This window comes from Diorhabda carinulata, chromosome 1, assembly GCF_026250575.1.
Source record: "Diorhabda carinulata isolate Delta chromosome 1, icDioCari1.1, whole genome shotgun sequence".
In the NCBI taxonomy this organism is placed as follows: Eukaryota; Metazoa; Arthropoda; class Insecta; order Coleoptera; family Chrysomelidae; genus Diorhabda; species Diorhabda carinulata.
In genome coordinates this window covers 23,939,798-23,954,882 of record NC_079460.1, presented here as the reverse complement: position 1 = coordinate 23,954,882, position 15,085 = coordinate 23,939,798, and the positions used below count along the sequence as shown (strand labels likewise).

General features: G+C 31.6%; 1 protein-coding gene across 1 annotated transcript in view; it reads left to right on the top strand.

The window, feature by feature from the left end:
• The first annotated feature begins 1,764 nt into the window (after positions 1–1,764).
• The window catches only part of LOC130896139 (cytotoxic granule associated RNA binding protein TIA1), a 385,008-nt gene continuing 371,687 nt past the window's right edge, over positions 1,765–15,085 (top strand). The window contains exon 1 of the mRNA XM_057803957.1: positions 1,765–2,608. Coding sequence (XP_057659940.1) covers positions 2,525–2,608 — 84 coding nt within the window. The 5' untranslated portion in view covers positions 1,765–2,524. The remainder of the gene's footprint in view (positions 2,609–15,085) is intronic.

Genomic DNA, 15,085 nt, shown 5'->3' with positions numbered 1-15,085 from the left:
TATCGGCATATTAATAGAACAAATTTCCAATATACTGAGTGATGAATTATATATAAGAAAGCTAACCGCGCGTTGCGTGTCGCCCTTCGTCACTTTGGACTAAAAGCGTATTCTAATGAACATTATAAACCTACCACTATCCTCTTAAAACGGTCAATTATTGCGAGGGGGGAATTTTATTCTGAATCAAGTTTTACTGATACCGCTATGAAAATTTGATTTTTGCAATCGATAGGTGTTAGTTTTTGTAGAAATGCTAGATGTCACCGTGGAGTGACGAATTGATTTCTCGTAAATTCTGGAAAAATCTCAACTAAATCTTATAATTTATTGAAAGAAATATCTGGTGGTAAGTTTCATCACGTGCACGTGGTTTTGAATGGTTTAATCGCTTCCAATATAGTCGAGAAGAGGTTGTAGATAATTCCTTCCCAGGTCACCATTCGACGTTAAAAACTGATCAAAGTTATTGGTAATCTGATTCGATCTGAATGTCAGTTGAGTTTGCATGCGATTAATGGAAAATTTTATTTTGTTATTCAATCCACTCAAGCCTTATCATGGTTCTTAATCGATTCATAAATACATACTCCAGTTTTTTAATAATCGCAGCGTGTTTTTCACCATTTTTTGTTCAGAAATGACCACAAAACCTGTCAATTGGTGTTAAATTCTGACTATATGATAGCTATGAAATGAGTGCATCACAGCAAACCTAAAATCAATTGTCATCTAACTTCCTTAACGCTTTACACCATTTTTTGTTCAGAAATGGCCACAAAACGTCAATTGGTGTTAAATCCTGACTATATGGGTGCACCATAACTAATTTAAAATTAATTGTCATCCAACTTCCTTAAACCTATCCGGCGGTGCCAAATTATTTGATTCAGTCCTTCCTTTAGTACAAAAGACTTCTTTCGAAAGTTATCTCTGGCGGTATTTATGTTTCTTCTGTAGGGAAAAAATATGAGCTCTAAGATGGTTATTACTTAGATATGTAAAAATGTATTTGGAAATAAACAATATTCATAAAAAGTGAAATTTCCAAAATTTCGGCTTCTCTTTAATACCTACATGATGAATAATTATTATTGAATCTCATAATTACAAATACAAATTATAATTCTTAAGCCCGGTACACATTTGAAATTTCAAAGAATATTCTCGAACATAGAAATGTTTATTGTGTTGACAGTTTTAGTTATAAAAAACAATACGGGAGAAAAATGATCAGTAAACAACTCCTTATTACAGTTAATTTTCTATCGATAATAATTTTTATATCCATGTTATCAATTTCAGAAAAACTCATACAAAAGTATGCTTAAAAAAATGAAATTTTGAATGAATAGAAAATTTTTATTTCTATAAGTCACGCGACCAAATATATTTAACATTGACCTAGGCCATGTGAAATACATTTACTTTGTGAATTGTATGAACGAACTTGTATAATATATTTCGAACTTTTCGAAAGATAAAATTAAGTACATGTTAATATTTATCCGAAGGCACCTCGTAGTAGAGGCTAAATACATTAATAAACGTTTGAAGTTTCGTAATATATTGATATCATATTTATATCATTGATTGCAGTATGAAGTGTGTTGGGAGAGTGTGGCTACGGGGAGGCAGCGACACGCCCGCCTCCCGTCGTCCGCCGTTGCCGGCTGTCCCGTTCCGCCCCATACCCTCCACCCGTCTCGCTATGATCCTCGAAGCGCGCGTTGCCGCCTTCGGCTTCTGCCGTCCGAGCCGTTCATTCTATTCTGTAGCTGCTTATTTATCGTACGGCTGTGACGACCTCAAGTGCGCTGCTCTTCACCTACCCCAGCTTGCCGCCTCGTCCGTCGCCACGAAGAAGACGGTCTCTGATCTCGCGCGGCATGTCTTCACGTTCACGTGCCGACTGAAACAGACCAATTCTTCCTTGTTTCCTTTGTCCGTCAATCGCCGTACCAAACATATTAGAACCACGCGTCTCACGTGACATGATCAACAGACTGTATACGCAGCCTGGATCACGCATCGCAACAGTAAACAAAGACCGCGTGATTATCGCCGCGAGTGACGAATACGTTAAGCAGTTTTTGGTGAACTAAAAATTTAATAAACTAGAAAAAAATTATTAACGAACGAGCTGCGTGTTTGCAGCCAGATTTTCCTCTTCCAGTTATTCTAAGCCATTGCCTTGGATTCTTCACCGGTCTTTGTGGGCTACAGCCTAGTCGGCGTGTACCCCTGCGCCGTACTCAAACCGGAAACATCTACTACCACTCAAACCAATAATCCACAACAACAAACTACAACAGTAGGACCTATTCGTACGTGCAGACACACAAATAGACCAGTACCTTACCAGTCACAACCGGTGACAGTTAAACCGACATCAACCCAGACACAACAGTCGGCAAATCTGGCACAGCCCACCCAGCTAGTTGTTACCTCGTGTACCTGTGGTAAGAACAACAATTCATCTACGGCCGGTGGTGAGGTTCAAGCCGCATCTACAGCCACTCCGATGTTATTTGTGCCCTTCAATGTACCAAACTTCGCGCCACCTATGGCTGCAACTACAATGCAGTCCAACTGCAGCCCATCCAAGGTAAATTACGTAGTTATGCAAATTTTCATGCACCACTTCTAAATACTAGTTTATTTTTAACAAGTAACCGAAACAACAAGCTTCGATGCGGCAACGTTATATTTTCAGTTCATTCCAAGAGACCTCCTCCTTTCCATTTTCTTTACTCACTAAATAAAATAGATACCACTGAATACTATATACGGAGTAGTAAAATATTAATAATTGTTACAAACAGCATAAAGTTCTTATGATAATTGTATTATATTGCATTTTAAATTGATAATTTCGTATCAAAAAACGAGATTTATCCAACTTTTAGGTTACTGAAAAGTTTTTCAACTCGTTTGATCTTTTAGTTATCGATATAAACAATGGAAGTGGTTTAAATAACTGAACCGGTTTCCAATCATCTTAATTATTAATTAGACAATACCAGAGCCAAAATACTTATCATGTTTGGGTCAAATTCTCTGTAGTCCACCTCCGACTCAAATTATTTGAATCGCAAGGTTCCTATTAAAGTGATACTATACAATTTGGATTTTTGTGGTTTCTAGATCTAGATTTTTTTAATGATTCCGTTTTCTTCTCACTTTATTCAGTTCTTCATACTCATGCATGATTTAAACAAAATCTATGATAGAATTTGTTTGTAATGCTTCACTTTGTCATCTCATTCCTGAAACATGGAAAAAATAATTGTGTATTTAATCAGGGGAACATGAAAAATCATGGTGGTGTGTTTCCTTCCATTTGATTTGCTAATCGCTAAATTAAAATTAGAGTATCATCCATCATGAATGAGATGTGAAACTTCAGAGTAAATAGTTTTTGTTGGGATGGTTTCGAGTCGTTCATTTATTGCTTTGTTGCTAACAGTTGCTGTTCTGTAACTACACCTCAGACCTGTCTTATTGTTTAATAAAACCAAAAAAAATATACATTGGAAAGAATGAAAGGGATAGTTATGTACATCGTGTACATACACCACATAATGTTGGGTCTTATATAAAAAACTCGGAATTTGGTGACAAATCTGCGATTTCAAAAGATGGGCCAATACTTTTAGTAGGGGAACTATGATATACATACTTCGTACTTCAAGATGCTCTACAAAAAAGCTTAATTCGAATGAAAATCATTACAACAATTTTCTCCGATAATACCAGAATATGGTTAAAAAATTTTTAAATGTTTATAAACCATCGGTATTGGTTTTTACGTATTATTGAGCGAAATAATCAGCAACTATGATCGAGAATTTTCATGGCAATCACCAAAATATTATAAAAAGTTAAATAGAATTGAAATATTGTATCTCTGATTAATTTCAATTTACTGCGCATATTGAGTGAAGGGTATGAAACAAAAATTCAACGCGTAATTTAGAACTGGAGACCTGGAAATGAGTAATGAGATATTTAGGAAAATTATAAAGGTAATGGACCAAAATAATCTGATAATCGTGTAATTGACTGTGCCAACTAAAATATGCTCGCCATTAGATTAATTACTTCTTACTTCCTTGTATTGAAAGTGATAATATAATAACCTGATGCTATGGCAATGAAGCAATAATATAATTGAAGACATCGAGGTCTCTCTCTCTCTCTCTCTCTCTCTCTCTATATATATATATATATATATATATATATATATATATATATATATATATATATATATACTACATAAAAAATATGTAACAATTGATTCTTAATGATGATTTGTATTGATTTTAAGTCAGATAGAAAGGTTTTCCTGAAAAAAGACCTAAAATCAGGAAAAACCATCTAGAAAAAATACAGGGTGTTTCAAAATAGTGATCCCGTTTCTAGGATAGATAGAAAACTCAAAAATATTTGCTAGGTAAAAAATTTTCGTAACGCCATCCGTCTTCAAGATAAAGGCGTTGAAGAACAAAAAAATATACACATTTTTTACGATTTCGACGCAACTACTGGCAACATTGTATCAAAATTTTATACGAATATGTTTTGAAAGCTGAATGAATGAATGAATTTGATTTTATGCCTCACTCTCATATAAGGCGCTAATTATGCGGTTCGTACCATTTAGTAGTGAATACAACTTTTTCAATATTAGATTTATTGAGCAAAATTTGAAGTCACAAACATTTAATTTTACACCAAAAAGGTACTTTTGATAAAACTTGATACTGTCTACAGATTTCGCAATACTTTGATTTGGAAATTATGAAGTAATTGCCGATGCTGATAAGAAGTAATGATAAATGTATTAATTAAACAAAAAAATCACGAGATGAAAATTTAAGAAAATGCTAATAACATAAAACAGAAAGTAGGTTTTCACGAATACCTTTTTTCCAATGAATCCATTAATCTTCTAAACGGCTGGGAGCCAGCTATGAAGTCTTTGAAGTGACGTTGAATTCTACCTTTCAATTCTTGAGGTGAATTTACCTCTGTAGCATGAAATTTTTCTTCAAGATACTTCCAAACTGTGTAATACAAGGGATTAAAATCGCATGATCGAGAAGGCCAATAAAGCGGAGCTTCTGCATCTCTACCAATCCATCGATTTGGAAAATTACTCAATCAATTACGACATCTTCTATCAAAGCGCAGTGGGATTACATTGTGCAAAAAAATAGAGATATTCACGAAAATATCTCAAATAAGTGATTGTTCAAAAAATCCAGGTACATATCAACATTTAAATTTCCAGGTAGAATTTAATAACCTATTAATTTGTTACCTAAAGTTGCTACCCAAACATTAACTTTAAATGAGTGCTGGAATGTGATACCCTCTTGACATGTAGATTCTCATCACACAACTATTACTTTGATGGAAGGTTAGCATAAAATTTGGATTGAGGGCTGTCCTTTCTTGTAATGCTTGACAAAAATCGACTCTAACCGGTAGAGCTCTTGGACTTGATAAGGATGTAGCTGTTGCTCTTTGAGTATTTTCCAAGTACTTGAATAAAGCGTATTTATTTATCTTGCAACGTTCCTTACACTAACTGTTGGATTTGGATCAACCATATTCTCTATATTGATGGTTCTTGTTGTCTTGGTATACCAGAATTTATTCTTTTGGGCCTCACATTCCCAGTTTCTCGACAACGTCTTTCAATGGCTCTAAATGTATTTAGACAACGTTGGGCTATGTTGGCAGTATTATTTTTAAAAGCATCCAGATATTGGAAGTTATTGGAGACAGGAGGTCAGTTAGCTCCAAGCAGAGCGAACAAGTCAGACTTAGAAGTGGATATGGGTGCGTTTGCTGTGCTAAGAGCTGCTTATCATAATATTATTTTACTGCAAAATTAAATCCAAACAATCTCTTGGAGTGACTAATCAAGTTAAGACGATTTATTACGCGCCAATATGTGCGGTGCCAACCTTATCCGGAGTACCTTTTTGGTGTAAAATTGAATGATGTTCAAGTTCATTTGAAATTTTGAAATATTGAAAAATTTATGTTCAATATTACTTGGTACGAACCATGTAAGTAGCGCCCTCTATAACAATCAGACATAAAAACAAATTAATTGGATGTATCAGCTTCTAAAACAATTCGTATAAAATTTCAATACAATGTAGCCAGTAGTTGCGGCAAAACAATGAAGAAGAAGTAGAAAATTGAAGAAAATTATTTTTTTGTTTTTGTATTCTAGATCTTTCTATAATGGTTTTTTGTGGTATTACAAACTTAATTGTCGTCCTTATCAATTTATCTATTTAAAATGATTGAAAATACGATGATCTCATGTGTAATGCCTAAATAATTCGATTGCTTTTTTATCAAAAATGTTTGCCCACATATGCACGATTTGAAAGAAAATCTTCGTTGATAAATAAATAGATATTCTAATATCCTATTTTCTTTATTTTTACATAAAATATTTATAGGACATGAATTGTTTTTCTCACAATTTAATATAGTCTAGATTTATAGCTGCACGTTTTTTAAATCTAATAAAAAATTCATCACTGTGTATATAATGATGAAATATATAAAGAAGTTTGCAAATAGATACCAAGAAGAAAGTTTGGATAGTTTAGAGTCATATTTTTGCAAAGTAAACTGCGGATATATGAATATGGTCTGCAGCTCATACTTTTGTAATAAATATTGATAGATGTATCGTTAATAATATAGAATAAAAACTATATAAATTGCCACCTACTACCTTGTTCAAAATTATCTCCATTATTAAACTCTTTCCTCGTATCCAAAATGAAGCTCTCACTTTTGCCGCACTACTTCGGAACCATATTTTTTGTCTGTTACTACTTATTTTTCGAAATGTGCCTTTGGACAACATTAAGAACACTTTTTAATACGCTATAACCAATGTACTCGTTAACATGGGGGTAATTTTTTCACGAACCTTCTCTATATTCAAAATTGATTTACGAAAAATAAGAAGAGTCGTTAAGAAAATCGTTTTAAGTAGAATTTTCCACAGTAAAACTGATACAAAACTATCAATGCTTAAAGTTAAAGAAATAAATACAGGCACTAGTACAAATAGATTATACGATGCTGGAGGAAATTGTATGGTACGTTTGGGTGATTCCAAAAACTTTCCAATTTGATAGCACGTACAGGTGATTTTTTGGCTCTCTGCCTAAATCGTAGGCAGTCCACTCCATAGATTAACTAAATCCTACAGAGAACCAACTGAGCTCTCGTTTCAGCGCCATCTCTTGGTTCATGAGCACTACTAAACGTACCTTCAATAACAGTTTCCTTTTTTTTAGCAGCTTACTTCAAATTCAAATTATTCATCCAGTTATTTTTCGAATCTGTTCAATAGAGTTGTATCAACCGAAACGATCATGATCATTCAAAAATAACCGGACTAAAGTTGGTCTTAAATATGTTCTCATTTTTAATTATGGGGAGAATGGGGATTCGTGAATGGAACAAAAAAAATTAGACAAACAACAGTTTTTTTATTACATTCGAAAAAATACAAAATAGACAAAAAGATAAATACTGCCTTTTATGCAAAGTCTAACGTCTTCAGGTGTCCGCTGAGGTGCCCCAGTAAAATACATAATCATTAGAAAACGTTTTTTTTTGTATTTTTTGAGTGTTTGTATGCCATTATAAACAAGAAATCACCATCTTTTATTTATACCTTTCAAGACTTTATCAATTTTTTTCCATAATTGAATAAAATCATATTTATTATAATATTTAACAAGCCAGTTTGCTTTTTGAACGTATTATGGTTATAAAAAAAATAGTTGATACTTATTTTACCGTTTGATAGTTCTATTGGTACTTCATCCATAGCTGTAAATGGCTAAGGTATTTACATTAAACTTATCTGTGTCTTTCAAGAACTGTCATCTTTATCCGTATAATCTGATAGGGCTTAATGGAGTTCTCACAAATATGTCTACAAATATTATTGAAGATAGTTATATAGATAATTCAATTTTCTCTGGTATTTGAATGTTTTGTTGGAGGGGTGCTTATGGTGGAAACCAAATGTTATCAGTGGGGCCTTCAACAAAAATAGAGAAAATATCTTACTAGGAAAATGTACGGATGATATTGCACCCTTTACTAATCTCGATCCATTTTGTATTAAACACAAAGAGCTGACATTTTGGAACGTATTTTTAAATTTCTTGTTATTTTGTCAGAAAGAAGAGCAAGCCCATAAAAAGTACCACTTTAATATAACTACCCAACACTTTCCTTGCATATATAAAATATAGATTAGTAAATATTCATATCCTAGTTTTAGTTGTTAGACCACAATTTAAGATTAAAAACTTTTAGACACCCATATCATAGGTATCCTCCCCAGATCAACTACACATTCACTGTATGTGTATATCAAATGTCAATGCTGTTCTGTGATTGGTTCGACATTACATCCTCTAGTGCTACCTATCGTCAAATCTATACGTATTAGTTGTGCTCATGACCTAAGAGAGGACGCTACGGTTCAGTTTCCATCCCGCACTTTCTATGTCTTTAATAAAAGCGGTGGGACTTCATAAACCTGCTGTTGGGCCCAGCATTTGTCTTGTCCTAGTGGCATTCCAAAATAAGCATGATGGGCTCGATTTACACAAAATATCACATATGTAGCAACAGTGATCAAGTTTATTATTATAAATTCAAATGAGGAGCAGCTAGTTAATCGTGAAGAAAGTAAGAAATTTTGTAATATTCTAAGAACGTTCCATTTGCAAACGATTAAAATCTATAAAGAACTTATTATAGTTTTTCAATGTGTGGTCCAATGAAAAATATTTTGAAATATCTTACAAAAAATGTGTTTTCTGCCACTTCTTTCTGAAAACATTCCGATCTGAGAAATTGATAAAAATTTTTAGTAACGTATTTTTTTATCAGTAAATATCGAGAGCCATATTAAATTAGAGGCATTGTAGGTTGGTGCTTCATTAAAAATTCATTAAGAATCTGAGGCGATAAAGTTCATGTTAACTTATCATTGGTTCTCTTAGCAAAAGGATAAATTATATCTTATGAATAAAACAGGACTATACAAATCTATTTTAAAATCAAAGTTTATGAATGAATGATATTGTTTTTCCTTTGGAAAAGTCTTGTGGTTACTACTGTGTGTAACGATAATATGAAAAACAACAAACGCCTTTCGACGATGTGAATATTTGAGCCATAAATACAAGAGAGACCGCTTACGCTTTTTTGCTCGGAGACTCCATCGTAAATGCAAGGAAATGTATTGCTTACATTTAGATTCTGTATATCGTTGAAATTAGATTTTCTCCTGGAATAAGGAAGAAAAGCAATTTTCTTGGAGGAGTGGACCTCATTATGTACAAACTTCTCTCTACGGAGTATTGTTGATCAAATGACAATTTGAATATCCAATGGCGGCTAGAAATATTATACAATAATTTTCTCTTCTAAAATGAAATTAAAATTTCCAGAAGAATAACTTGTACTGAATATAATATTTATTAGCACTACACTTGCACTTATAATTTCACGAGCAGGCGCCTGCTTTGATGCCTGATGATATGAACGGTTCCAGTAATAAACAACAAAATGGATTCCGCGGTGAAAATTTTAACGTAAACAACTAGTTCGACTTTAAACAACATTATAAATGTTCACGATCCTAAAAACCGTCCTACTCGTCAAAAAAAGTATTACTTTACTCACTAGTTGCATAAATAATTATTATTCATGAAATTATACATTTAGAAATATGTTTTTTTTGTCAATATTGAAACAATTGAACCAATGATGTGCCTTTCACTCATTTACTGCGTATTTCCCTTCAATTTCACATCTTTTCCTTGCTACCACGGTTGCTTTAAAGTTTTATTCCCAATAATGTCTCAACATTATACGAATTTCATATTTATCGCACACTATACTATTTATTATAAGAAATTGCAGCGTTCTCAATAAACAATTAGAGAGTTGTTCATAGAATTAGACACTAGTTTTAACAACTTACGACATGTTTAAATTAAGGCGTAAGAATTTTCACATATGGAAACCGATATTACTTATGAGGCACCCTCTGTATCAAAGACAATGTGTTTTTTTTATTTTATTTCATTAATTGAGAATAAATTCTAATATAAACATTTCTTTTATGAGAAAGACATCCAAAATTATAATAAACCCTAATTTTAAAACAGAAGAAGATTTAGAAACATAAATATATCAAAAGGTCTATAAATAAGAAACTAAAGAAATTTATTTTTTTTATTTGAATAGAATATTAGGAATAATTTAATTTCTAGAATTTTTGGTGAGAGCGGAAGGAATTTAGTTGATTTGCATTTTTTGACGATTTATTTCAGTTTGTAACTAAGTTAGTAGCTTTGTCACGTACAAATCTATCGAAAACTGTGTTGAGTTGGATATTAAGTAATTTTTGTAAACAAAATGTTGAAATTATATTTGAATTTTGAAATTATGGCGAAAGTGCTAGCTGATTAATAAAATAAAAAAATTGTGATAAAATTCTAATAATTTATCTCTCATTTTTTATTATTATTTATATTATATTATTATTTTATTATATATATTATATATTATTTATTATTATTTATATATATATATTATCATATTATATTATTTATATATATTTTTTATTATTATTATTATTTAATCATTATTCAACACGTGATTGTACCTTGGTGCCTCACATTGATGTAAATAAAGGAAAATCTCCCTCCCTCCCTGTCGGATATGAATTTCCTTCACAATTACTGCCATCTACAGTGTTTAGTTATTTTTTTCGAGAAAATTGTCAAGATATTTTAGAATAGGTATGATACACCGAAGGATCAAGGATATATTACACCGAAGGATCAAGGGTATTTGTTTCAACATACGTTTACTTTCATATAGATTTTTTACACCCTGTTTAAACTACCGCTATACCAACACTCACAATTACACTGACTGAGGCGCATTTCGATAACCAACTTATCGTCTTCAGAGACTGAAGGTAAAGTAAACTTCAGCATATGAAGACTGATGTAGTAGTAATGTGAACAGACTGTTCAGCATGAACCTCACCAACGTATAAAAAAATTCCAACCAAAACAATTTGTTCCCAAACTTTTTTGTTTCATAGACCATTTAAAAAATTCTGTTGGATACGGTGGATAGCTAAATTACCACCAATTTCCAAGTCTTGAAAAAAAGTGAACAATAGATCTATTTATGGAAATTATGACTCAGTTTTAATCAACTAAACAAATGTTCAATTAAATTTCAAATAATTGTTCTGTGAGTGGATATGTCAAAAATATAATTCATTACTGATTAATTAATTATTATTGGTATAACAATCGTATTATAATCAAACTTGAACACTTATAACGTAATGTAACTTCTACAAAGGTAATTACAAAAAATATATATCATTTTAATAAGAGTGATGTATTTGATGGATTGATAACAAATTATCAATATTTAGCTTGAGTTTTGTAAGGAGTAACCGCAAATCTCCCTGTTCTCTGATATTCAATCTGATATTAAGTTTGTAACAGTACTAAAGCTTTTGTCGACAAAATATTACGAGGGAAACGCGATAAAAAGCGCAATTCCTCACAGTCCGATCTATTTTTCCAGTATTTCTACCTTTAGCCAAAAATCTCTGATAACCTCTTTTAAATGTCACTTTTAACTACTCATTAGTCCTAAGTCGAATAGCTTCTCTTTTAATATCACATTTTCCACTTCTGTTTTATCAAATGGATAATATGTTATAAATATACCTAATTCATATAGGTAGAGATTTCTTTTCATCTAACTTTCATTTTTTGTTTGAAATAAATTGTAAAATAAACAATATATCAAATGAAACTAAATGCATGTCACAGATAGGCAGATAGGTACTTACTGGCAATCACTAATATTGATTCACTTTTCTAAAGTCTAGAAACAAATTCCATCACTGAGCAACATTAATATTGAGTCACTTTGACTTAACTAAAATTCCGGGAACAAATGATTGTAAAGGTTGTCCTTATAAAAGTCCATCCCTGGTCTTCAGATAGTATTGTAGAATTATTTATATCAATACACGACATTGACATAAGTAATCATCCATCAATCATTCATCATAATGTTCGAATGTATAATTTAGAAAATATACTCAAATGTAAGTTCTGATTTCACAACTCTAAAGGCCTATAACTCTAAAGCCTATAACGAGAGATCGTATGAGAAATTTTTTATGTCATAGCATTATTTTCACGTTATTTACTAGCTCCCGAATTTTTTGTATCTTGGATCACCGTATTTATACTTTGAAAGATGTGCCTCAATTTACTTTTTATATTGAAACGCTTCAATATATTTGTTCCAATTTTTCGCTTTGTGGTTAATATATTTTCATTTTAAAGATTCAGTAAATAGATTTTTTGTGTCCTGACAGGCCAAAGTGAAGATGAAATGATTGAAAATTACATTTTTCCATGTTATGTACGACTGCCCTCCACTAGACCACGTATTTTACTTTTCAATCAATATTAACTCAACAGAATTTTATTGTAGTGACAATATACGATCAATCTTCTTGCCGTTTGCTTTGGTAAATCTTATGATAACCGTATAATCGGCTTTTCTTGGAGCTCCTTATTTTCTACTAAGAAACTGTTTTGACAGCACTTGATAGAGTTTTCTCATTTTTTTAAATAGTGAAGGATTAAACGCAACACTCACTTCAGATTACTTCCAAATCTACTTTATATATAAGATAGTTGAATGGAATTTATTTGTACGTATTCAAATCACGAACATATTAACTAGATATTCAGATATTTCATTCATAAAGCTTGAAAAAAACCTAATATTTGAAAATAACAGTTAATTAAATTGTTTCCCAGAAAGAAATAACTAATTTTTCCCATGAATTTGAAGAAACTGTGAAAACTATTAATCGTATTTAAAATATTTATTATAGATTTTCAGTAAATTCGCAAAAGATGTCAGTTAGTTAGGCTGGAAATCGGGAAAAAGTCATGAAAACTGGATTTCCCGAAAAACCATAAATGCAACTCCAAAATTAAGATTGTTTTTGAATTTTTTTGACAAAATACTTAATATTCCTCGTTTGTGTTTTGCATACTTTCGCTATAAAGGTGTAGTTTCAACTATTATGTCAAAAAATCCCGAAAATTAAAAAAATTGACATGCTTGCATGAAAAATTTGATATTTCCGAAGCCGTTCGAGATATCGCTTAATTTTTGACACGAATAAATTAAGAAAACTTATGTCTAAATGACTGTATATGATTGGTTTCTTCAACTTCATATTCTTAAGGAATATACAGGGTTAAAAAATGGAGTTGATTTGTTTATGAAAAATATAAATTTATAGTATCTACAGCTGTGGAATGGCAACGTTGTAATACATGAAAATCGGAAAATCATACGATGCGAGTTATATAAAGTTATGAGACCATCACCTTTGCTCTGAAAATAGAAAAAAAAATCTTTTAAATATTGCTAGATTCTTGTAAAACAGGTTCGAAAATGATAATGGCAAGAAGCCTAGAAATTCAGAAAAAAATTTGTATGAAACTTGTATGAAAAATTCAATATATAAGCCATTAAAGATATCGATTTATTTCCGACATAAATCAATTTAGAAAATATATATCTGAATGACTTTTTACATTTGATTCTAATCCTTTTGATAAAAAAAATTTAATTTAAAAGAAAGATTGACTGGTTGGAATAGGTATACTTATATTTAATAATAATAATAATATTTAGTTCGCCATGTAGTGGATTTGGAGATGAAAGTATACATTCTTCTGTAACTTATAAGCCTGATAAATCAGAAAAATATCGTCACCATCTTACATTTTCCCGACAAATCTGTAATATATGTGATTGGCGATCCCACAATTTAGGAAATATACGATACGATAAAACGGAGGGTGTCGATTTGGTCGGAAATTATTAATTAATGAGATTAATCAGATTATAAACGTTTCCAACAAAGAGCAATCCACTAATCGGTTAACCTTTTGTTGCTCTATCTCACAGGCAATAACGGATAATTTGTTTGTTTTGGATGAACTTTGTTAACAAAACAAATATAATAGTAATAATAATAATAAACGTTATTTTTTCATATTCCACTCGTTTCATAATTGATTCTTCTTATAAAGTTCTAGATGGAACATGAAAAAGAATCCTGAAGCTGAGGAATTACCTAGAAATAGATATGAAGGGTCAATAATTTGTATGTCCTTCAAGCTTTTCTGAATTAAATCAAAATATTATTTGAAAAATATTTTTCTTGTTGTTCTAGGACAAAATTTTTGGACTAAAATGATAATTGTGAGGTTAAATCTATTATTTTATTGAGGTAGCAATGTTGGATGACAAAGCGTATCGTACAAAGGAAATTATTCAGGAAACGCTGTTTATTCCGTTTTGATATCGATCAAGTATAATAAGCAGTAAAACAGTAGTAAAACCGAAATAAAAACAGTTGTAAATTGTGATAAAATGTTTATCGCACAAACCGTAAGCATTTATTCTTACAAAAGGCTGGCTGGAATAAACTTTAAACTTTAGATACAAGATAAATCGCGTGGTCACTGTAGATTATATATTATTGAGGTATAAAAGGGCCTATGAAATGGGGAGAGGAAAGCTGAATGCCGAGAAACTAAGAACAACGCAATCGACAATCCAGAGGATGTTGCTTAATATAAGTTTAGCATCAGAAATGAGAGTATCCGGAAGAAAAATTGAATAACATACGGATAGTTACCATAAGATGGAGCTTGGCAAATAATATGACGAGAACCTTAATATTGAACGGACAAAGTGAATCTACTAGTGCAGAAAGACTAAACACGACGAAATGTTTTAGTTTGTCGTAGGGATAACACCTGGTAGAAAACAGCTCAGGAGTGGAGGACATAAGAGCGAGAGTCAAATAGTTGAAAAGAAAAAACAGACATAAAATTTGTTGTAAAAATTTTCCTTTTCTATCGTT